Here is a 19,299-nt window from a genome sequence, read left to right as displayed (position 1 = left end):
GAATTCCTCAACGAAATCAGAAGTGAACCCGCGTAGTGCGATGTCACACCGTCATGTTGTAGCCAGCAGTGTTTTCCTCTTCCAAGAGTGCGATGAACTGAAATAAAATATCCTGTTATAGTTCTGCATTAATGGTGTACTCCAAAAAATTAGGACAGATTATTTTCTTCACGATATCGTGCACCACACACTCAACTTCTGCGGGTGTAATTGTTTTTCATGATACTCGTAGGGATTTTCAGCACTCCAAATTCTACTGTTTTGGCTGTTTACGTAGCCATCCAAATGAAACCGTGCTTTATCTGTGAAAAATAACGAATCCATAACATTAATTCCCTCATGCATAAATCGACGGAACCATTGACAATATTGTAGCCATTTTTGTTTGTCGGGCTCAAGAAGTCGATGAACCGTTTGAATGCGATAAGGTCGTAATTGTAATCGTTTGGTCGCCCGATGAACAGTTGATTTAGACAAATTAATTTCAGCAGACAAACGTCCGATCGATTTATTTGGCGAGGCGAGTAATTGGTCTCTGATTTCAGTGGCTGTATCTGTATTCACCACTGACATAGATCTTTTGTGTTCCTTGTTATTAACAGAACCGGTCTTTCTAAATTTTGCAACTAACCCTCCTAATACTGATGTTTTGTTAGGAGCCGGTTTATCTGGGTACTTATGGTGAACAAATCTTGCACTGCAACCGCTGATTTCGTACTGAAGTAAGACTCTACAATGAAAACAGTTCATCTAACGAAAACACCATCTTGTCTCTAGCAATACACTGAACGTTATGATTGCATTGTTGTTACTATCGGTGGTGTTCTACTGCGTCGCCGCGATGTTGGACGAGTCCATTTCAGTAACGAGTAAGGGAGTAAGCTTGACTTTTGAAATTTCATGGATGAGTGATTGATGGGTTGCGTTTTATACTGGACACCCTTCTTCTTTTTCCTGTTTAGCCTCCGGTAATTACAGTTTAGATAATTCTTCAGAGGATGATATGTATGAGTTTAAATGAAGTGTTAGTCTTGTACATTCTCAGTTCGACCATTCCTGAGATGTGTGGTTAATTGAAACCCAACCACCAAAGAACACCGGTATCCACGATCTAGAATTCAAATCCATGTTAAAATATCTGGCTTTACTAAGACTTGAACGCTGTAACTTTCGACTTCCAAATCAGCTGATTTGGGAAGACGCGTTAACCACTAGACCAACCCGGTGGGTTATACTGGACACCCTGTAATTCCTTAATTTCACTCTGAAATTTTTCATTACTTTCATTGTCTATAAAAATTATCATCCTTTCAGATCGCATGTCTACGTTCCTGTTCATCTCTATGTACTCTCACCTAACTTAAAAATTTGACGCTACTCTTTTTCCAAAATTCAGTATCCACTTTTATAAACTTTTGTCGGACCATTTCTTTCAGTTTATTGATGTCATTTGTTACAGTGTTTGGGGGTCATTATTTTTACCAAAATTAATTCTATTAGGTTTAGCTCCAGATGGTTGTAAGGTAGTCTCAATATTTTCTTGCTTCAATAATCTTATCAAAATAATGTTTCTCATACGCTGACTTATTCATTTTTATTGTTCAAATTTGGAGAAGGATATGTTTTTTGTTATGATTTGAAGCACATTTACCTCTAAAACTGAATTTCCTGGAAGAATTCTTATCAGCTGGTTCTTTTTTTAATTTCATTTAATATTAGTAGTTCTCAGATTTAAAAATGAAAAGGATATTTTCCACTCATTTCTCACAACCGGTGTAGTAAATTATTATTAACTTTGATCCTTTCAAAATTTTCTTTTTGTAACTGTTTATAGATTACCAATATTTTCTACACTCTTCACATAAGCTGAATGTATGTAAAAAAGTATGGTAGATCTACTGTTCTGCCTATACTTTTGAATTTTGTTCAAATACGCAGTTTATTTAAAAATGATATTTTTCAAATCAAAATTTTTCTGTCATCTTGGTTTACCTCCATTTTAATTACATGCTCCGTAAAATTTTGTGTAATATTCTTAATTGAAATTAAATTGTAATTCCAGTTGCTTTAGCTTCAAAATATGCTTTTTAAAGATGGGTTTATGGAAATTTTCCTTAATACATATTTTTGGAAATTACGGTTACCTTTTTTTTTAATTCTTGGAAAAGGTTCTCCTTATGTACTGTAAGTTCATTTTCTGCAAATTGTTTTTCCTCCATCAATAACTTTTGTAATGTATTTTCTTTATATATATTTTTAAATCGATTCATAATGATGTACTTCATTCTGGTTTCTAAGTGCCACTGCTTTGTTTAAACAGACATCTTGATTTAGTATTCAAAAATATTATTTGTTGTAGGTAGTACTGAAAAACAATAAGTCCAATTAAAATGCAATAGACATGACGACGCTGTCACACTGTGTGAAGTGAAGTGTTTTTCACATTTTTACAAAATGTGGGTACTTGCATTTACCTGAATTAATAATCTTTTTACTGATTAAGTGGAGAAAATTCAAATTCATGTTTGAAAATATATTGCATTTTCTGTGATAAATTAACATATTATTTTAGTCATATTCTGCTATTATTACTAGCCAGCCAATAGGTAAAATATTTGGTACTATCGTCTCTAAATATTTTAAAGAATATAAATTTTAGAGGAATCAATTTAAAATGTTACCCATCAGCTCAAATTTCACAGTAATTTCTTTACGTTAAATAAACAAAGCCATCAAATTCTTAAAATCAGGGAAAACTGCAGGCGTTTGACAATATTTCTCAGTTGTTCCTGATAAAATGGCTACATAAATTCTTCTGACATTCTTGAATCAAGACAGTCTTCCCGACTTCAAAATATCAAGTGACGTTCCTCCTAATAAAGCTAATCTAAAGCAAGTCTAATTAAGCTGCAGAGATTGTAAAGAACCAAGGACATCTCTCTACATGTTACTAGAGGCACACCAAACAATTAGGAAAAAGCTAGGTTTTATCCTTGGCAACAATTATTGAGTGGTAGAGATCTCAAGATTTCAGGTATGAGTAAAAACTACACCAGCCTGTTAAGATAATTTATTTTCTTTATCCTCTTAACTAATGTAAACAACTACTGTCGTCTGCTTATTTCTTCTTATTTGTTATTGAACCAGCTGATATAAAATATTGTTAAAATTATTAATTGTATGAACTTTACTTTCCTTTAAAATGTAAACTAAACAACATTACTAATGTCTAGTATCTGTGCTAGCTAGAAAGAATGCTTAATATTTAATAAAACTGTACTTAATCCAAAAATATAAAATGTCGTAATGTAATGTTTAATTAATGCAGTGTAAAATTAAAGGTGAATAAAGGAAGTGTTTAACTATTTGTTTATCCAGCAATTACTTGGTGAATACAATTTCATAACCGATATATTACATTAGCTGGAATTGTTATACAAGATGTCAACAATATTTCAACATAAATGGTATAATTTGGAGGAATGAATCGCTGCTAAATGTGATAAATACTATTTCATGTGTAAAGATTTTAAAATAAATATGTTGGCAGACACAAAATTCCATGTGTCATGCAGAAAATTGTGCCATGTAAAAAACAGGTTCATTCAGGCTGTTATTAACTCATTGTTCATCAATTTGTACATTTATGATGTACCACAGATGGAAGGAAGAAAATTTATCTATACTGAGGATATTGCTTCTTAAAGCTACTACTACATTTAAGAAATGAAAAGCATACTTTCTCAAAATCTGCCTGCGTACTTTAAAAGATGGTTTTGTCCAAATTCAGCTGAAACCGAGTTAATATATTTAGTTAAAAATAACAGTAGAAAAATGAATACTAAACATTTATTTTGCTGCAGCCAACATTGCTTAAGGATAAGTGATATAATACGGTAAGGCTAAGAATTTATTATAAAGGTTGACAGTGAAATTGTATTATGATTGCTGATGTAATAGATTAAAACGAAAAGAGAACTGTGACAAATACTCAACCGTATATTCTTCCCAAACATGTGATGTTGATCAGACTAGTCATTAAAATAAAAAATTCTCTATCTCTACGTAATGTATCGGTGTTTAGAAACTATGGAAAGCGATTTGTACGTGCAAACAACCTGAAGAAAGGAATGACAGGAAATTTTGTCATCTTTACTCAAAACAGTGTGTAGAGGGCATGCCAGAACTTTCATATGCTAGGCATAGGCGTAGACTAGCACCTATTATTTTGGAGCTATTAAGAAAAAATGCAGTACATCCTAAATGAATTACTGTCGAACAGTGGAAATATCTTCAAATACAGGGTTTATTGATATAGAAAATTACAGTCCAAATTATTTTTTTAGTTAAATATACTTACGTTTAAGACAAATTACAAATTTAAGTAAAAGAAAGGTTAGTTTGCCCCATTTACAGATATTCCAAACTTGCTTCAATATCAGAATTGCAGGCAGTTTAACAGCTCTAAACCAATACATAGTGCATCAACCATGTCTAATATTCAACATTTGTTCTAATCAGCTGCTTTATTTAAAAAGATAACAAATTTATAAATGTTTTTGAAAACTATCAGCATTATTTTAAATTTACATTAAAAATTTTTAATTTATAAAATAGTAACTTATTTACTAACTTAATAATTAAATGAAAGCTGCAAATACATAATTTGACATTTTTTTAAATTACTAATGAAATCTACACGTATTTTATTTTTTCCAGTTATTATTATTATTTACATAGAATACAAAATTTTCAGTAGTGTAAATTAACTCTCAATTAGTTGCCACTTATAATATTGAAAAACAATAAAATAAAGTATTATAAAATAAGAAAGAAATTAAATCATATATTGGGAGCTGCTTATGGTTAAAAGTGTAAGATGTTTAAAATTTGTTCAAAATTAAATTTATTGGCAGTAAGCAAATTATTTATTACATCTCAACAAATGAGAGAGCAATGCAGTTTTGTTTGGCAATATTATTATGTTGATAAATGTATGTAAGCAACATGACAAAAATTTTGGTAATTTTTCCAAGAAATAGACTACTAAATGGTCAATAAAATAATTCTTTTTTGTTGTAATATCAGTCATATTCTTTAATTAATTTTGCAGCGGATTTTATACCAGTTTTTTTTTAATGATTAACACTTTGGGATGTGGAAGAAATTCATAGCATAATCTGAGCAAATTATGATAATTATGATAATAATGAATTATGATAATTCATAGCAAATTCATATCATAATTAAATAATTAATTTTTCTATTGCAAAAAATAAGCTAATACACTGTCTTTGTGAAAAAGAACCCTTTTTTATCAAATGTGACAATTTCTTCTTTACTTATTTAGATGATCCAGCAAAGGTGAATAATATTGATGGGTAATCTATACCCATAGAATATAAGGTAGTAGTTTTACCCTTCTCCAGTCAGTTAAGATTATGCCACAGGTATCCAAAATACAGTCCCATCAATCAAAAAATAAATAAATGAATGAATACTGATGATTAAATACAGATTCAAAATGCAAAAAAAATGCAACATTTATTTTACTGTCATGTTTTACACAGTTGCCATAATACAACATGGAATGTAACAAATAAAGTAAAATAACACAGTAAGAGCTCACAAAAAAACAAAACTTAAAAAAATTAATCTAACATCTAATGTTAATTAAATATGATTTATCATTTAATACAAAAGCACATAATATTTTATGACATTTTGCAAAGTAATTTGTTGACTAAGTTGTTAATCAACCAGAAGACTGTGTAGGAACAAACTGTAGTACAATGGCTGAATATCCTTCCAAAGTAACATTACCAGTATCTGTCACTTTAGCAGTTTTCCTCCTAAAAAAAATTGCAGTATTTATTATGTTAAATAATCAAATGATCATGTAATTAAAACATAAAATGTACAGTAAAACCTAAACATGTGTTTTTTAACGAAAACTCATAATAAATAAGAAGAGGTGATTATATTTATATTAATTTCATCTGCCCTAATTTATATAACTTTTTTGCGCCATTTCTTGAATTTTGTATGAATAACGAACATTGTGTTCCAAAGTAACGCTCTAGCTAATATTGTTTGTTTGTTTTCTGAGGCATTCACAGTTACAAACGGTGTTGTCAAATTTTGACTAGGTGCGGGGTCTGGCGCTTCCGCAGTCTCTGTTAGTTTGAGGGAATCATGCTAGGTTGAATGCGAAGATGTCTGAGGCCTATGTGAAGGCAAAATTTGATTTGTATTTTACTGATGAAAATGTCTGCCGCAGCATTTACATCGGTGGCATCCTGACCAAGGGGCCTGGCTGATGACTGCAAGATGTAATCACAGGGTCTAAACACAACCTCCGGTAAAGCTCCTCAGAACAAAGGGGGTGGAGTTGTGACCGGTAACGTCACAAGGTGGGTGCTTCCCCCTACGGGGTTGGGATGCTTACTTACTAAATAAAAATTACATCATTAAGATAAGTTAAAATAAAATAAAATGATAGAATCTGGTTTTAAAAAAAGAAAAAATACTTCATCTTAGAAGTAAGGGAATTAAATTTAGTGCAGAAAATACCAGGCGATTCAAAAGGGTCTTCACAACTTTTACGGCACATACATATTTATTTAGGTAATTCACAGATTCAGCTGAAGTCTCATTTCATTACAAAACACATCAAGTTTTGACTCTCACAGTTCATTAGTACTGAATTCACCCACCAGTGTTGTTAAAAATGGCACATCTACAGAATGTGCTGGGTGTGTGTCTTGATTTCACAATTTACAGTCAGCAACTGCAGTTCAAGGTAATTTTCGTAGAGTACAATTTGCCTCCTAGTAGGCAAACAATTTACTCTTTGCATCAAACCTTCGTTGAGACAGGTTGTTCTGTTATACATAAAAAATCACCAGGATGCCCTGAAGCTGCTGTGGAACAACTCAGAGAAAGCTTTGCACATACTCTGGATTGGTAGTAAAGATCCAACTGCGTGGCTACCTCTCTCCCCATATTTGACCCTGCTAGATTTTCCTTGTAGGGTTTCATTAAAGATCGGGTTGATGTACCACCTTTGCCTGCTGATCTTGTTGAGTTAAGACTTTGGATTAATACCCCAGCCAGAGGTAACACCCAACTTGTAGGCTACAGTCTGGAATGAAATCAAATTCAGGTGGAATGTATGTCACATTATAAATAAAAGTCATATCGAACTAAAGTGAATGTTGGGTGACAAACTTAATGTCTTTTTCTATGAAATGAGATCTCAACCAAATCTGTAATTTAAATAAATTTTGTTATGCTTTTAGTTATGAAGGGCTTTTAGAATCACCTGATGTATCAACTTAATAAACTGGAGAAAGAGAGAAATTCAGGTCAAAACAATCAAAAAATAACATACATAAAATTACAAACATATTTTTTTTTCTGTTTGCAGATTTGAATTTAGTTTCAAACATTCTTTTTAAAATATATGTAATATATTTACATTTTTTTTTCATCAGAGGGGAAAAAGAGACCACTTATTTCCTTCTATATGTGCACAGTAATGATATATTTCTGTAACATTATTATTACGCTACATTAATAATAATACTTGTTTTTTTTTACTGTAAGTATAAATACTTTCATAAATCCCAGAGTTAAATACAAAGGTTATACTACAATGAATTTATTATGTTTATTTAATCAAATCTGTCTGTATCAACAAACTTTACTACATTTTGTTTAGATATTTCAGGAGTCTGAAATTCTAATTACAACCTTATGGATGCACTGTCACACACAGACAATTTTTAATTTTTTTTTAGTTCTTGTAGTATATGACAACAAAAAAGTGACGTGCACTTCTTTAAGTGAAGTGTCTTCAGGTGGTTACCCATTTATATTTATAAATGGACAGTCATTCAATTATTAAATACACAAATTGGTCTGGAGCTGAAATGATTTATTCAATCGAAAAGACCATTTTTCACTTTTCAACAAAATCTCCGGCCAAAAGTAATACAATTGTCTGATCTCTGAATCAACTTATTTATGCCTGCTACAAAGAAATCTTTGTCTTGATGTTAGAGCCAATTTATTACATTTTCTTTGATGTTTTCATTGCTGTTAAAACTTCTTATCCTGTAGTGCCTCTTTGAGTGGACCAAACAAGTGAAAATGTGATGGAGACAAGTCAGGAAGGTATGTAGGTGAGGAAATACTTCCTGAAGCAATTTATTGATGGTTTTACCTGAGCTGTGAGGCCAGGCAATATCAAGTAGCAGAATGATGCTTTTGTGTTGAGATCACTTTGTTGATAAGGATGTCAAAATAGTATACAGTTTTAATATTTGTTGATCTAGAAAATTGACAAAAACCAGGCCTTTTGCACCCCCAAAGATTGTCATAATGATTTTTACGCTGATGTTTACCATCTTAAAATGAGATTTTAAGTTATAAATAAAACAATTTTACTCAAACATCTGATCAAGTTATCACAGGGTTACCGACTTACAGTTCTGAAAGTATCATAATACAACTGTTCTGCCTCCACAGCTATTCGTGTCTTTAATTATTGAATGATCTTAATGACATTGTAAACACACAATGGTATAATGAGAATGTGATAAATGCTAAAATAATTTATCGTTATTGTTTTATTACTGAAAAAGTGATATACTTAAAATATGAAATCTTTTTAATTATCTTACGCAGTTCATATGATGAATTATGAAAAATAATAAAGTTGTATGCTACAAATTAAAGATAAACTCTTTGATAGTCTGATCAGGATTTTAAATGAACACTTAAAACCGTAAAGATTAGCATTTCTAATGACAAATACTGAACACAACATCAGCCAGTATTATATGCAGAGTATTAAATATAATCTTACAGATATAACAAAGAGAATCGAAAACATTTAAGTTTAGTACCGAACAGAGAAAAGTCCAAATCATTAAAAAAGTTAAGTGTACTTTAAAAAAAAATGTTAACAAAAAATTATTCAGTTAACCTACCCCATGATCTCTGATGAATTATTTACTAAGGTATGTCCTTTAGTCTGAGCAACAATTGATAGATCATTTGGCACACCTTTTAGATGTTTTGTTAATTCCACAGTAGTTGTACTTGTATGCATATTAAATGCAATTACATAGCCTGGATTGCCAGATTTTATCCTACAATAAAATTAAAAAAGATAAATCAAAAAAGGAATTATAAATAACACAGAACTTTTCATTTTATTACACAATTCATATTTCAGAGTTAAAATCATTAACATATAATCTGTATTAATAAAATTTATCTCTTAATAAGCTGTTTTTTAACAGACTTGCATTTCTAGTATTTTTTCTTAACATGATTTAATAATAACACAAGCACATCAAGATAAAAATTAAGTAATTTCTCTTTTTTTGTATATTTTTATACAAAAAAAAAAACCCCTATTAAATAATCAATCAATAAAATAATATTAATTTGTTTTCATATACATGTATTTTAAATTTTGAATTTAAAAAATCAATTGTAATCTACTAATAGCACAGCAGTAGTTCAGGACCTGATTTGGGAGATTAATGTAAGCAAAAACCATTAATGTAAGGTCTGGAGAACCTTTGTTTTCAGGTTACGACTACCTTTATATATTCATCCGTATTTCTACTCTGAAGATATAATGCTTCCATAATGAACTTCTTGGGATTCAAAGTAACAGGCAGATTTGGAAGCTTTGGAATGGAATGCAAAGTTGGCGGGAGTTTATAGATTCTCCCTACAGATCGCAGAACCTGGACAGAGTCCCTTGCTGCTGGATGATTCTATCGGGTGTGTTTTTAAAGGTTTATTTTAGGTGACGAGTCTAATTTTTCAATTTTTGTCTTATTTAATATTTTGTGTTTTTAAGGACGAATTTAATCGCATTCCAATCCGTTGTTAAACCAGCGTTATCAAACCCATTTTATGGGCCAACCGCGGAAGGCTAGGCTTATGAAACCTGTCCTCACGACGTTATTACCCTTCAGACCGTCCACTGAAGTTCTTTCGGTGCTAACGCTTCATAGACTAGCAGGAATACGCCACAACGGGGCACTAACTGTATGGAGGGTGCAATGCGCCCCCTTCTCCGGAGGAGTCGCAATTGCTGATTTAAGTTAATTTAAATGTAAGTTTTAAAGGGAGAGGTTGAGTAGAAGCTCTTCATCCACTTCTGTGATGGCTGCCTTTGGGGACGCATCTTGCTGGGCTCTTTTCCGGACTCCTGTCCGTGATGTTGGGTCGAGTAGAGGGTCTTCCTTCTTCTTCATCTTCTTCCTCTTCTTCTTGGAAGCTTTATATTTTTATGACTTGAAAATTAAATAAAACAAATCTCAGACTTTTATCTACAGTAGATTAAAAAAATGTTGCAAACCCAAAAAACTGGAGACGACAAAATGCTTTTTACATTAGCTGTAAATTAACTTTGTCAAACTGCCAAAAAAAAAATTAACAAAATTTATAGCAAATTTAATTTGGAAAAAAAATGGATGTGAATAAAGGTAATAAAGAAGCGAGTCTCAGAAACTTAATTTTCATTAAAAACAAAATCATTAGCGGCAGAAAAACATTATGATTTTTATCAGAACAAATATTTTCTTTATAATGCTAAAATAAATAATTAAAACAATTTCTTAAATAAATTAAATTATTATCTGGGGCAGTTATTATTTCATGAGATAAAAACAGCTGATGAAAAGTGATTTTTGTGTACTGTATGTGATTAATTTTGTCAGTAATTTGATACTGCTATGTAACGTTAATATGTTATAAATAATGGAAAAAATCATGAATTCATATATATTTGGAGAACTGATATATTATTAATTTATAGTATAAAGTAAATAATAATGATACAGTTGCCTTTTGAGAATATAATGACAAATATCCAAACTGAAGAATATCATATCATAAAATGTTGGAAGCTGTGCAGATGTCTTGGAGAGACAGGCATGCTGAAACCAGAACTGGTCAGCTAGCTGAAACAGTTTGTAAGGATAGATTTGATGTTATACAATTATCTCCTATGGTAACGATCTGAAAATTGTACACATTATTACTTAAATGCTTCACGACCATAAATATGTAGTGAACATTACAGGAGCATAACTGAACCCATTCCACATTATGCATGTAAAAAAACATTACCACCAGATCATAATAAATGGACAAAATTCTGTTGTAGGTTAATTGGGAAATGTGCACAGAATCACAATTTCTTTAGCCATTCTGGTTATTGATGAATTGGGTTTAATACGGAGGAATTTTGAATTTTAAAACGCCCACACTTGGGCAAAGGAAAACTCTCATACACAGCTAAAACGCATTTCCAACATATTTTAGGTAGATTTCATAAGAAAGCTACCTCTTGTAATGGGTATCATGATTCGACTTCTGTAAAATTTTCAACATATCTTTGTGTTTCAGATCCTGCAGGCCCCAAAACCACCGTCAGTCCAAAAGTTTATATATATATATTTATATTCCACTTTCTTGTGGACAGGATAACGCCGTAATTTTTCACTTTCAAATTGATAAATAAAATACAACCTAAAATGGGGTTTTGTAGACAAAAAAAAAATCATACCTCCCATAATAGGCACAGTATCGAATCGATTTAAAGTGGTTGGTAGTCCTGTAAACATTACCTTAACATTTTGTCTGAAACAATTTTTGATATGACAAATCCTTATGGCAAGGGATGACCAAAACATTGTTGGAATTGTAAGAAGAGGCTTCCCATATGCTAAAAATGTGAAACTTGTTTACATATGAAACCACTGTCTCATAAGGAAGTCTTGATAAATTTAGCAATAAGTTGTAGTCTAATGAGAAAACATAGTATCCATAAAATATGGAAAGTAATGTTTGATATGAGCTCGAACAATACGGGTTTGCCTATCCCTATTTTGCCCCGGTGAAATCTACCTCTGCCTTCCAGCATGCCGAAAGGAATTTTTTTGTTTAATGTTTTGGTGAAAATTTCATCGGCCATTTTTTCCTTATCACCAAACTCTTCATAAAAGCAGTAGTAGGAAAAAGTAGCAGCAGCATGTAAAAATGTAGTAGCTCTTCAGAAAAAGTAGTAGCATGTCTTGCAAATGAATCTGGCAGTGAACCATTAGAATATAATTCTTCTTCAATCACTCAATTCCAAGCTTCATTCATCCTTTGAGGTTGGATGAAATCGTTAATTTTTGGCCAACAAGAACTAAGAAATTGCACGACAGAAGCTGTTGTGCAATTTCTAAGAATAGCTATGACGTTGTAAGATCTGCTCAAAAAGCATAGAGATTCATTATGATGAATGTTGCATTAATCAAACAGCAGTCTCATTAGACAACTACTTTGAACGTGTACTAATATCTTTAATCGTAAATAAGTACTGTGGTAATATATAATTTTGTATTAATGTAATCATTATTTTTTCGTTTTGCATTATATATTTTGAGAACTTTAGTTGAAAAAGTTGTTTACTACAATTCTTTAGTATTATGAAGATTCTGTATTTCTCACTGGTTATAATGCTACAATTGTACATTTACATCAACAAAAAAATGAGACTGTATTAATACCTCATATCTGACATCCATAATAGGAATATTACTTTCTGAAAGACAATTATAATAAAAAGCGATGAATCTTAACGCTTAAAATATAATACTGATAAATAATCACCTGGTGAATGTAAATACATGGTCATTTAATAAAGCCAAATCAGTTACACCATGCATTATAGAGGGTGACTGTCTAGTTTGTATAAGCTTTTTATACAGATTAAGTTGGCTGTCTGCATCAGATGATTGTGCTGCAACATTAATATCAACATAATTGCTGTTGACTGATCGCCATGTTTTTTCTGCTGTTGTAAAACCACCATTAGTAGTATTATCCCAAGGCATAATACCGACATTAATTATCCCGAGTTCAGTACCACTCCTAGTAACCGGGGTGCCCGGCAACATAAGTGACACTACTTGTAGACCAGGTAACATTTCCTCTGTTATACAATCAGTTGATGAAGACTTGCATACGAACTAAAAAAGAAGAAAAACTTAAATTATATTCATAATTTTAATATGGACAGCAAAAAGATGGTAAATACTTTGAATAAAATTAATGCCTCTAGTAATAAACAAAATAAGAGATCAGTTTAAATTAATTACAAGTTAGTTTTAAAAATTAAGAAATCTATTAACAGATAGCAGTGCCTTCTTTGGGTTTTTTAAAAGACCATCGCCAAGTCATATTGTATATGAATAGACCTAATTGCAGTTAGGTTAGATTATATTTTCCACTTGTTAAACCACATGTTATCTTGTAGGTAGGTGTGTGCTTGCCATTATCTTACTAGGCTAGAAATAATAATTATTTGCTTGTGACTTTAGCTACTAAACAGTTGCGGTTTATCTGTCTAACCATGTTGCTTTTTATATTAGCTTGTAAAGTTTAACAAGTGCTGTACCGTACTTACAAAATAAATATATTTTACACTCTAATAGGCAATGTTCTAATGGACATGATATGTCTCCTTTGATGGATTCAAGAGATCGCTGGTGGTGTAATGTGTGAACCTGTTGAATAGATATAGGTGTATGAAAAGGTAAATGTCTGGGAAACTTGAAAATACATTTACAACCCGATTTCATTCATTTATTCATGGGCAGAACAAGAAGCAACTACAAAGTTTTGTGTTAAAGAACGAAATAAGACTGCACAAACAAGAACTGAAACAAGACAGCACCTACTATAACTGACTGTAAAACATTTTTGCAGTAAGTTTGTGTTAACACAGTTACAATACCCGGCTAAGACTGGTGGTCTAAGATATACTGTTGAAGTTGAAGAAACTTGTTTCTCAAAAGAAAGCACAATGTTGGATGTATCTATCCATAACAATGGATTTTTGGGGGATATATCGAGAAAAAAAAGATTGTTTTATCAATGCAGTACCTGACAGAACTGCCACAACCTTGTCATATTGTATTAAGGAAACAATTTTACCACAACTGGCAATTATATCTGATCTACAGAAGGTCGACAACAGTTTCCTTGATTCGCTGGAAATGCAATTTAAATACCTAACAGTCAATCATTGAGAAAGATCTGTTGAGCCAGTTACAGGTGTGTCACATCCAATCCATAGAGTCGTTATGGGTATCTGCTACATGAAGAAATAGGAAAGCAATATTCAATATCTAATGGATTCATACTTTTGCAAGTTCATGTGGAGATGCAAAAACAAAGATGGAGATGGAGATATCCAAAGCAATTTGCTGAGACATTAATTTGAATTCGGATCCAGAAGAGTAAAAGATTTTCTTGTGTAGAGATTTTTTCTTACCAGTGTGAAAAGTGTTTTTGTTCTGTTTTGTGAAGCGTGTTAAGTATGTCTTTATTAAATCTATCTGACCTAATACAATATATTTAAAAATTGGCAGGCATCTTTTTGAAAAGGCAGTTTCTTTTTCTACCAACTGAAATGAAGAGTAATGGGTGAAATGAATAAAAAGTAGTAGTTGCTAATATTACACTATTTTTAAGTAACTACTAGGTTTTGGGTGAATAAAAAAACTAGTTACAACTAAGCTTAGAATCAACTTGGGTTTCCAGATTTCTAGTGACTACTTAAAAAACAACTTACTTGATTTCAGATTAAGTAATAACTAGATATTTTTTAATATATATAAAATAAGAAAGTGTAAAGTGAATGAAATTAAGTAAAAAGTAAATGGGAACAACAATTTTTTAACAACTGAATTATTTCAGAAAAAAATTAAACTTGTAGCGATGCTATTGCATCCAGACAACTAACAAACTTCCCGGGGACTTTAATGAACACTGAATTTTCATTTGCTTTAATGTTGATTTTCTTTTTTATGGCAGATTTCATATTTTTAAATGCACGGTTTTTAATCGGCTTACCATATCATCTGAGTACAAATCTGTGATTATTTCAGAGGCTTGTTTCTTTAAAAATATTTCTCCTGGCAACTTATACTTTAGTCCGACAATAATTTTACACACAAATCTTTACCTCCCCTACCTTTCTTTCAATATCTTTTTGTCTATCTCTTCATCTGATGAAGAGTTATTTTTTACACGATTGTAAAATATCAACTCATGACACTTCTTTACCCACCGAAAGATGACCGGTGCAATATTAAATTAAAATTATTTCACGTCAAATAGCAAACAAATAAAAGTGTCATAACAAGTCAGAATGTGTCAGTGTGATTACTCTGTAATCAAATGTGAATGTGAAATTAACCAAAAATGTAGTAATAACTAGATATAAAACAAATTTAGCGGTTACTAAGCATAGTTATTACTTAAGTTTTTCCAGATGATACTAAATTGAACTAGTTAGTAGTTTTAGCATCTTTTTAAACATCTCATTTTGACAAACTGCTGAAACTAATTAATAAAGTAAACTATTTAATCAGTTTAAAACTAATTAAACTAACACTAAATGTTTAAGTAGAATATGCATACAGTATTAAAAAAATATGAAGAGAATGACATAAGATAATGAAAAATTGGAAATCAATTTTCTGCCCGACCAAAAAGTTCAGAAAATAGCTTAAAATAAAGAACCAACAATACAACTACATATAAAAGTCAAACAGAATATGCATGCAAGCCGTTCTGAAACACAACCCGAAATAAAAAGTTACTTACAAAGGAATGAAAACAATAATCGAATATAAAAATAAAGAAATATCTCTCTCCCATATTATTGTTAAAAATAAATAGCGTTATGATAAAATATTTATACAGGTGGGTGTTAGATAGATACCTTGAAATTATCATAGTTCAGTAATATACTGAAACACGATAAACATTTACAAACAATAAATATATCTTAATGATGTATTAAATTTCTTTCCTATTGTTTGGAAATTTAATATAGCATAAGAAACGAAAGTTATATTAAATAGAATATAATGTCAAAAATTACAAGTATAATTGTTTAGTAAGTAATGAAATAGTTCTAAAATTAAGAAAACTAAGCAAGAAGTGACACTATTTATCTATATTTATACTGTTCAAAAGATATCTGACCTAATTTTATTTCTTGAAAATATCTGAATAGGACGGTAAAATTAAGTGGAGTATAACTAGAGCGCATGAAAATTTTTTGTAACTCCACAGAGCATGTCAGTTATTGTTTAGCAACAACTGTAGGTGTTAATGCGCTTGTCATATTTTTATTTTGTGCAAAATGTTACAACACACTGAAGAACAATACTCAAGTTTTGCCAAAACTTGATGATATCCGAAACAGAATAATTAGTAAATTATTTACATCCATATCTTTTGGGAATGAAGTTATTAGGATCATATAAATTACGGAGGTAAAACTATTTTCAAAGTGGCTGAAGTTAAGAGTGACCGGCATATTTTTGGATAGTCAATTAGTTGAAATCTTACATGTTAATAACAACTCTGTACTCATGATTTGAACATTCCCAGAATGGCCACAAAAGTTTTTCTAAAGCTACTTCTGTCTGAACAGAAAGATATTTATTATTTTGGTATGAAGAGATTGCAATATGCCAGTGGTGGATCCTAACTGCCTTAAAACCATAATAACTGGTGATGAATCTTGGCCATATAGATATAATCCAGAAACCAAAACTCAGTCATCATCGTCATTTCTTTAAATCAACAATTTAAAGAAATTCTAGGAAAAATTTTTCCCCTAATGTATACATTGCAATTTGTTCGACTTGTGAGATGTAGTCTAGTTCAGACTATCATTCTTGAGATGTGTGATTAATTGAACCCCATCTGCCAAAGTACACAGTCATCCACTGTCTAGTATTCAATTCATATAAAAGAAAGATTTAACTCATAAAGTTTGTTTGTTAAAAGGAAAGGTAATTCTGGTAAAATACAGTAAACAAGAATGACATTTGTAAATGAAGTATGTTAATCGATAGCAAACATAGAACAGATAAGTTTGGTAGTACAGACAGAAACTTCTATATGAAACCGTCCACAAATCCAAAGGACAAGACCAAAGTCCCGGCATGCTTTATTGACAATCCGAGCAACATATTCGTGATAATACAATTTCGTGTCAAATAAAATTCCGAGGTCCTCCACCAATGTTTCAGTGACAATAGCGTGCGTACCAATCCTATAGCTGAAAACAGAGATCTATGTCTTACGAGATAAAGTCAAATGTTTGGTCTTTTGAAAATTTAAGGGTATACAATTGCGGTTAGCCCTCTCAACAACTTTGTTAATATTCAATTGTAGCAACAGGTGATCCATACTATTCCTGATCAGACAATATATTTTGACGTCATCCGTAAACATCTGAAAATTGCACGTCAAAAGATCCCCGATATCATTTATAAAAATAATAAAAAGAAGGGGACCCAAAACAGAGCTGTGGGGCATTCCAGACTTAGCCAAGAAGGATTCCTCAGACATCTGTCCACCAGAACGTACCGAAAAACGCCTGTCACGAAGATAAGAGGACAGCCAATCATTAAAATGATCGCTGAAACCGAAGGCCTTGGTCTTTGATAACAACAATGGGGCATCTTGTCAAAAGCTTTGGTAAAATTAAAATATATCACATCTACTTGACCCCTATGCTCAATTGCATCAACTGAATCCTGCAAAAAGGTGGCCAAATTAGAAGCTGGTGAGCGACCTTTAATAAATCCATGCTGAAATGACGATAACATTGGGAGAACATGGTCATAAATATGTCCAAATAGAATCCTCTCAAAGACTTTGGAAAAGGTACCGAGGATAGAAATAGGCCTGAAATTATCCAGAGAAGGGACACCAGGCTTAGGTATAGGAGTAATAACTGCGTGCTTCCATAGGGAAGGAAAAGAAGAAGACAACAAGCTCCAGTTAAACAGGGAAGCCAGGATAGGAGAAACAATCTCATTTAAACCTTTGATAACAAACGCAGGAATCCGATCCAAGCCGACCGCTGATCTAGCGTTAAGAATGTTTATAGCACTGGATACGTCAGAAGATGAAACCATCAGAATGTCAAGAATCTGATGGTTGTTGATACAGGCGTTACCAGATGTAGTTTGCGTAGGAAAGTCTTGGTATACTGATTGAAAATATTACCAAAATGCTGACAACTCAACCGAGGATCAGAAATAGTCCGTCCATCGACAATAGAGACTGGAGTCCTCACAGAGTTAGACTTCTGTAGAGAAATATATTTCCAAAAATTCCTCGGAATAGAACAAAGGTCAGATTCACACTTCCGAGCCCAAACCACTTTGGCATCCGCTATCGCGTACTTAACATCTCTACGCAGCCGAGAAAATAAGAAATAATCATCTGACAGACCAGAAGATTTAAACCTGCGATGAGCAGCCATCTTCCTCTTGAGAAAATTAACAATGTTCCTATTGAACAAAGGTGGAAATTTGGTTGACATAGGACGAAAGACAGGAACATGTTTATCAATCGCTGCAGTAATTATTTTCTGTAAACCCAGAACAGATTCTTCCAAACTGACGGTTAACAGAATATTACACCAATCAGGAAACTTCACATCATCATACAACGCATGATAGTCACCACGATCATAGCGAAAAATCAGGCTCGTTTCCGCCACATCAACGATTGCGACTTCAAGGAACCCAATTTCAAATGGAGGATGGAACTTATCAGGATAAACAAAGAGCCTCAGCATCTCTAGTGAAAATCCTGCAGTTAGTCAAAATTAAGTCCAAACCATTATTGTAGAAGGAAGGATCCGTTGTTTCGTGTGTAAAAACATCCAAGTTCATCATGTCAACCAATCGTGCCTTACATTTTGCATAAAACCCAATATTTGCAGGAAGACATTTTAATGTATCTGGAGTGTGCTGGTCTACTACTAGACCAGCACACTCCAGATACATTAAAATCGCCTACAATACAAATATCAAAACATAAAATATCCACGCGCCTATACAGAAAATCAAAACATTAGTCGAGGAGACTTGAAGCTAAAAACGGAGCAATATACATAACACAAACCAACAAATTTTTCATGCCTGGTCGAATAAGCTCAACCCACACAGCTTCAGGAAACGTCTCGAGGTCCTTCCTCCTTGTACACCTAATGCTTGATTTCACAAGAATAGCGAACCACCACCACCACCACACTGAAGTAAAGAAGCAGCATAATCCCGGTCAGCCCGAAAAACATGGTAAACAGATTGACATCACAGTGCTCATCACCAAGTCAAGTCTCAGTCAAGGCAACCATGTTGAAGTGAAAATCAATCAAGGACATGAAAATTTCATCCT

The 19,299-nt window shown here is 32.2% G+C and overlaps 1 protein-coding gene across 1 annotated transcript in view; it reads right to left on the bottom strand.

Annotated features, from left to right (window-relative positions):
* Window positions 1–5,507: 5,507 nt before the first annotated feature.
* LOC142325657 (amino acid transporter heavy chain SLC3A1-like) overlaps window positions 5,508–19,299 on the bottom strand; it is a 60,503-nt gene continuing 46,711 nt past the window's right edge. Inside the window, exons 7-9 of the mRNA XM_075367684.1 lie at window positions 12,691–13,049; window positions 8,997–9,158; window positions 5,508–5,852 (exon numbers count right to left, since the gene is read on the bottom strand). Of these exons, the coding sequence (XP_075223799.1) occupies window positions 5,756–5,852; window positions 8,997–9,158; window positions 12,691–13,049 (618 nt within the window). The 3' untranslated portion in view covers window positions 5,508–5,755. The remainder of the gene's footprint in view (window positions 5,853–8,996; window positions 9,159–12,690; window positions 13,050–19,299) is intronic.

This window comes from Lycorma delicatula, chromosome 5 (genome assembly GCF_047948215.1).
Source record: "Lycorma delicatula isolate Av1 chromosome 5, ASM4794821v1, whole genome shotgun sequence".
In the NCBI taxonomy this organism is placed as follows: domain Eukaryota; kingdom Metazoa; phylum Arthropoda; class Insecta; order Hemiptera; family Fulgoridae; genus Lycorma; species Lycorma delicatula.
Note: the sequence above shows the minus strand (reverse complement) of the source record. Positions and strands in the feature narration are given on the sequence as shown.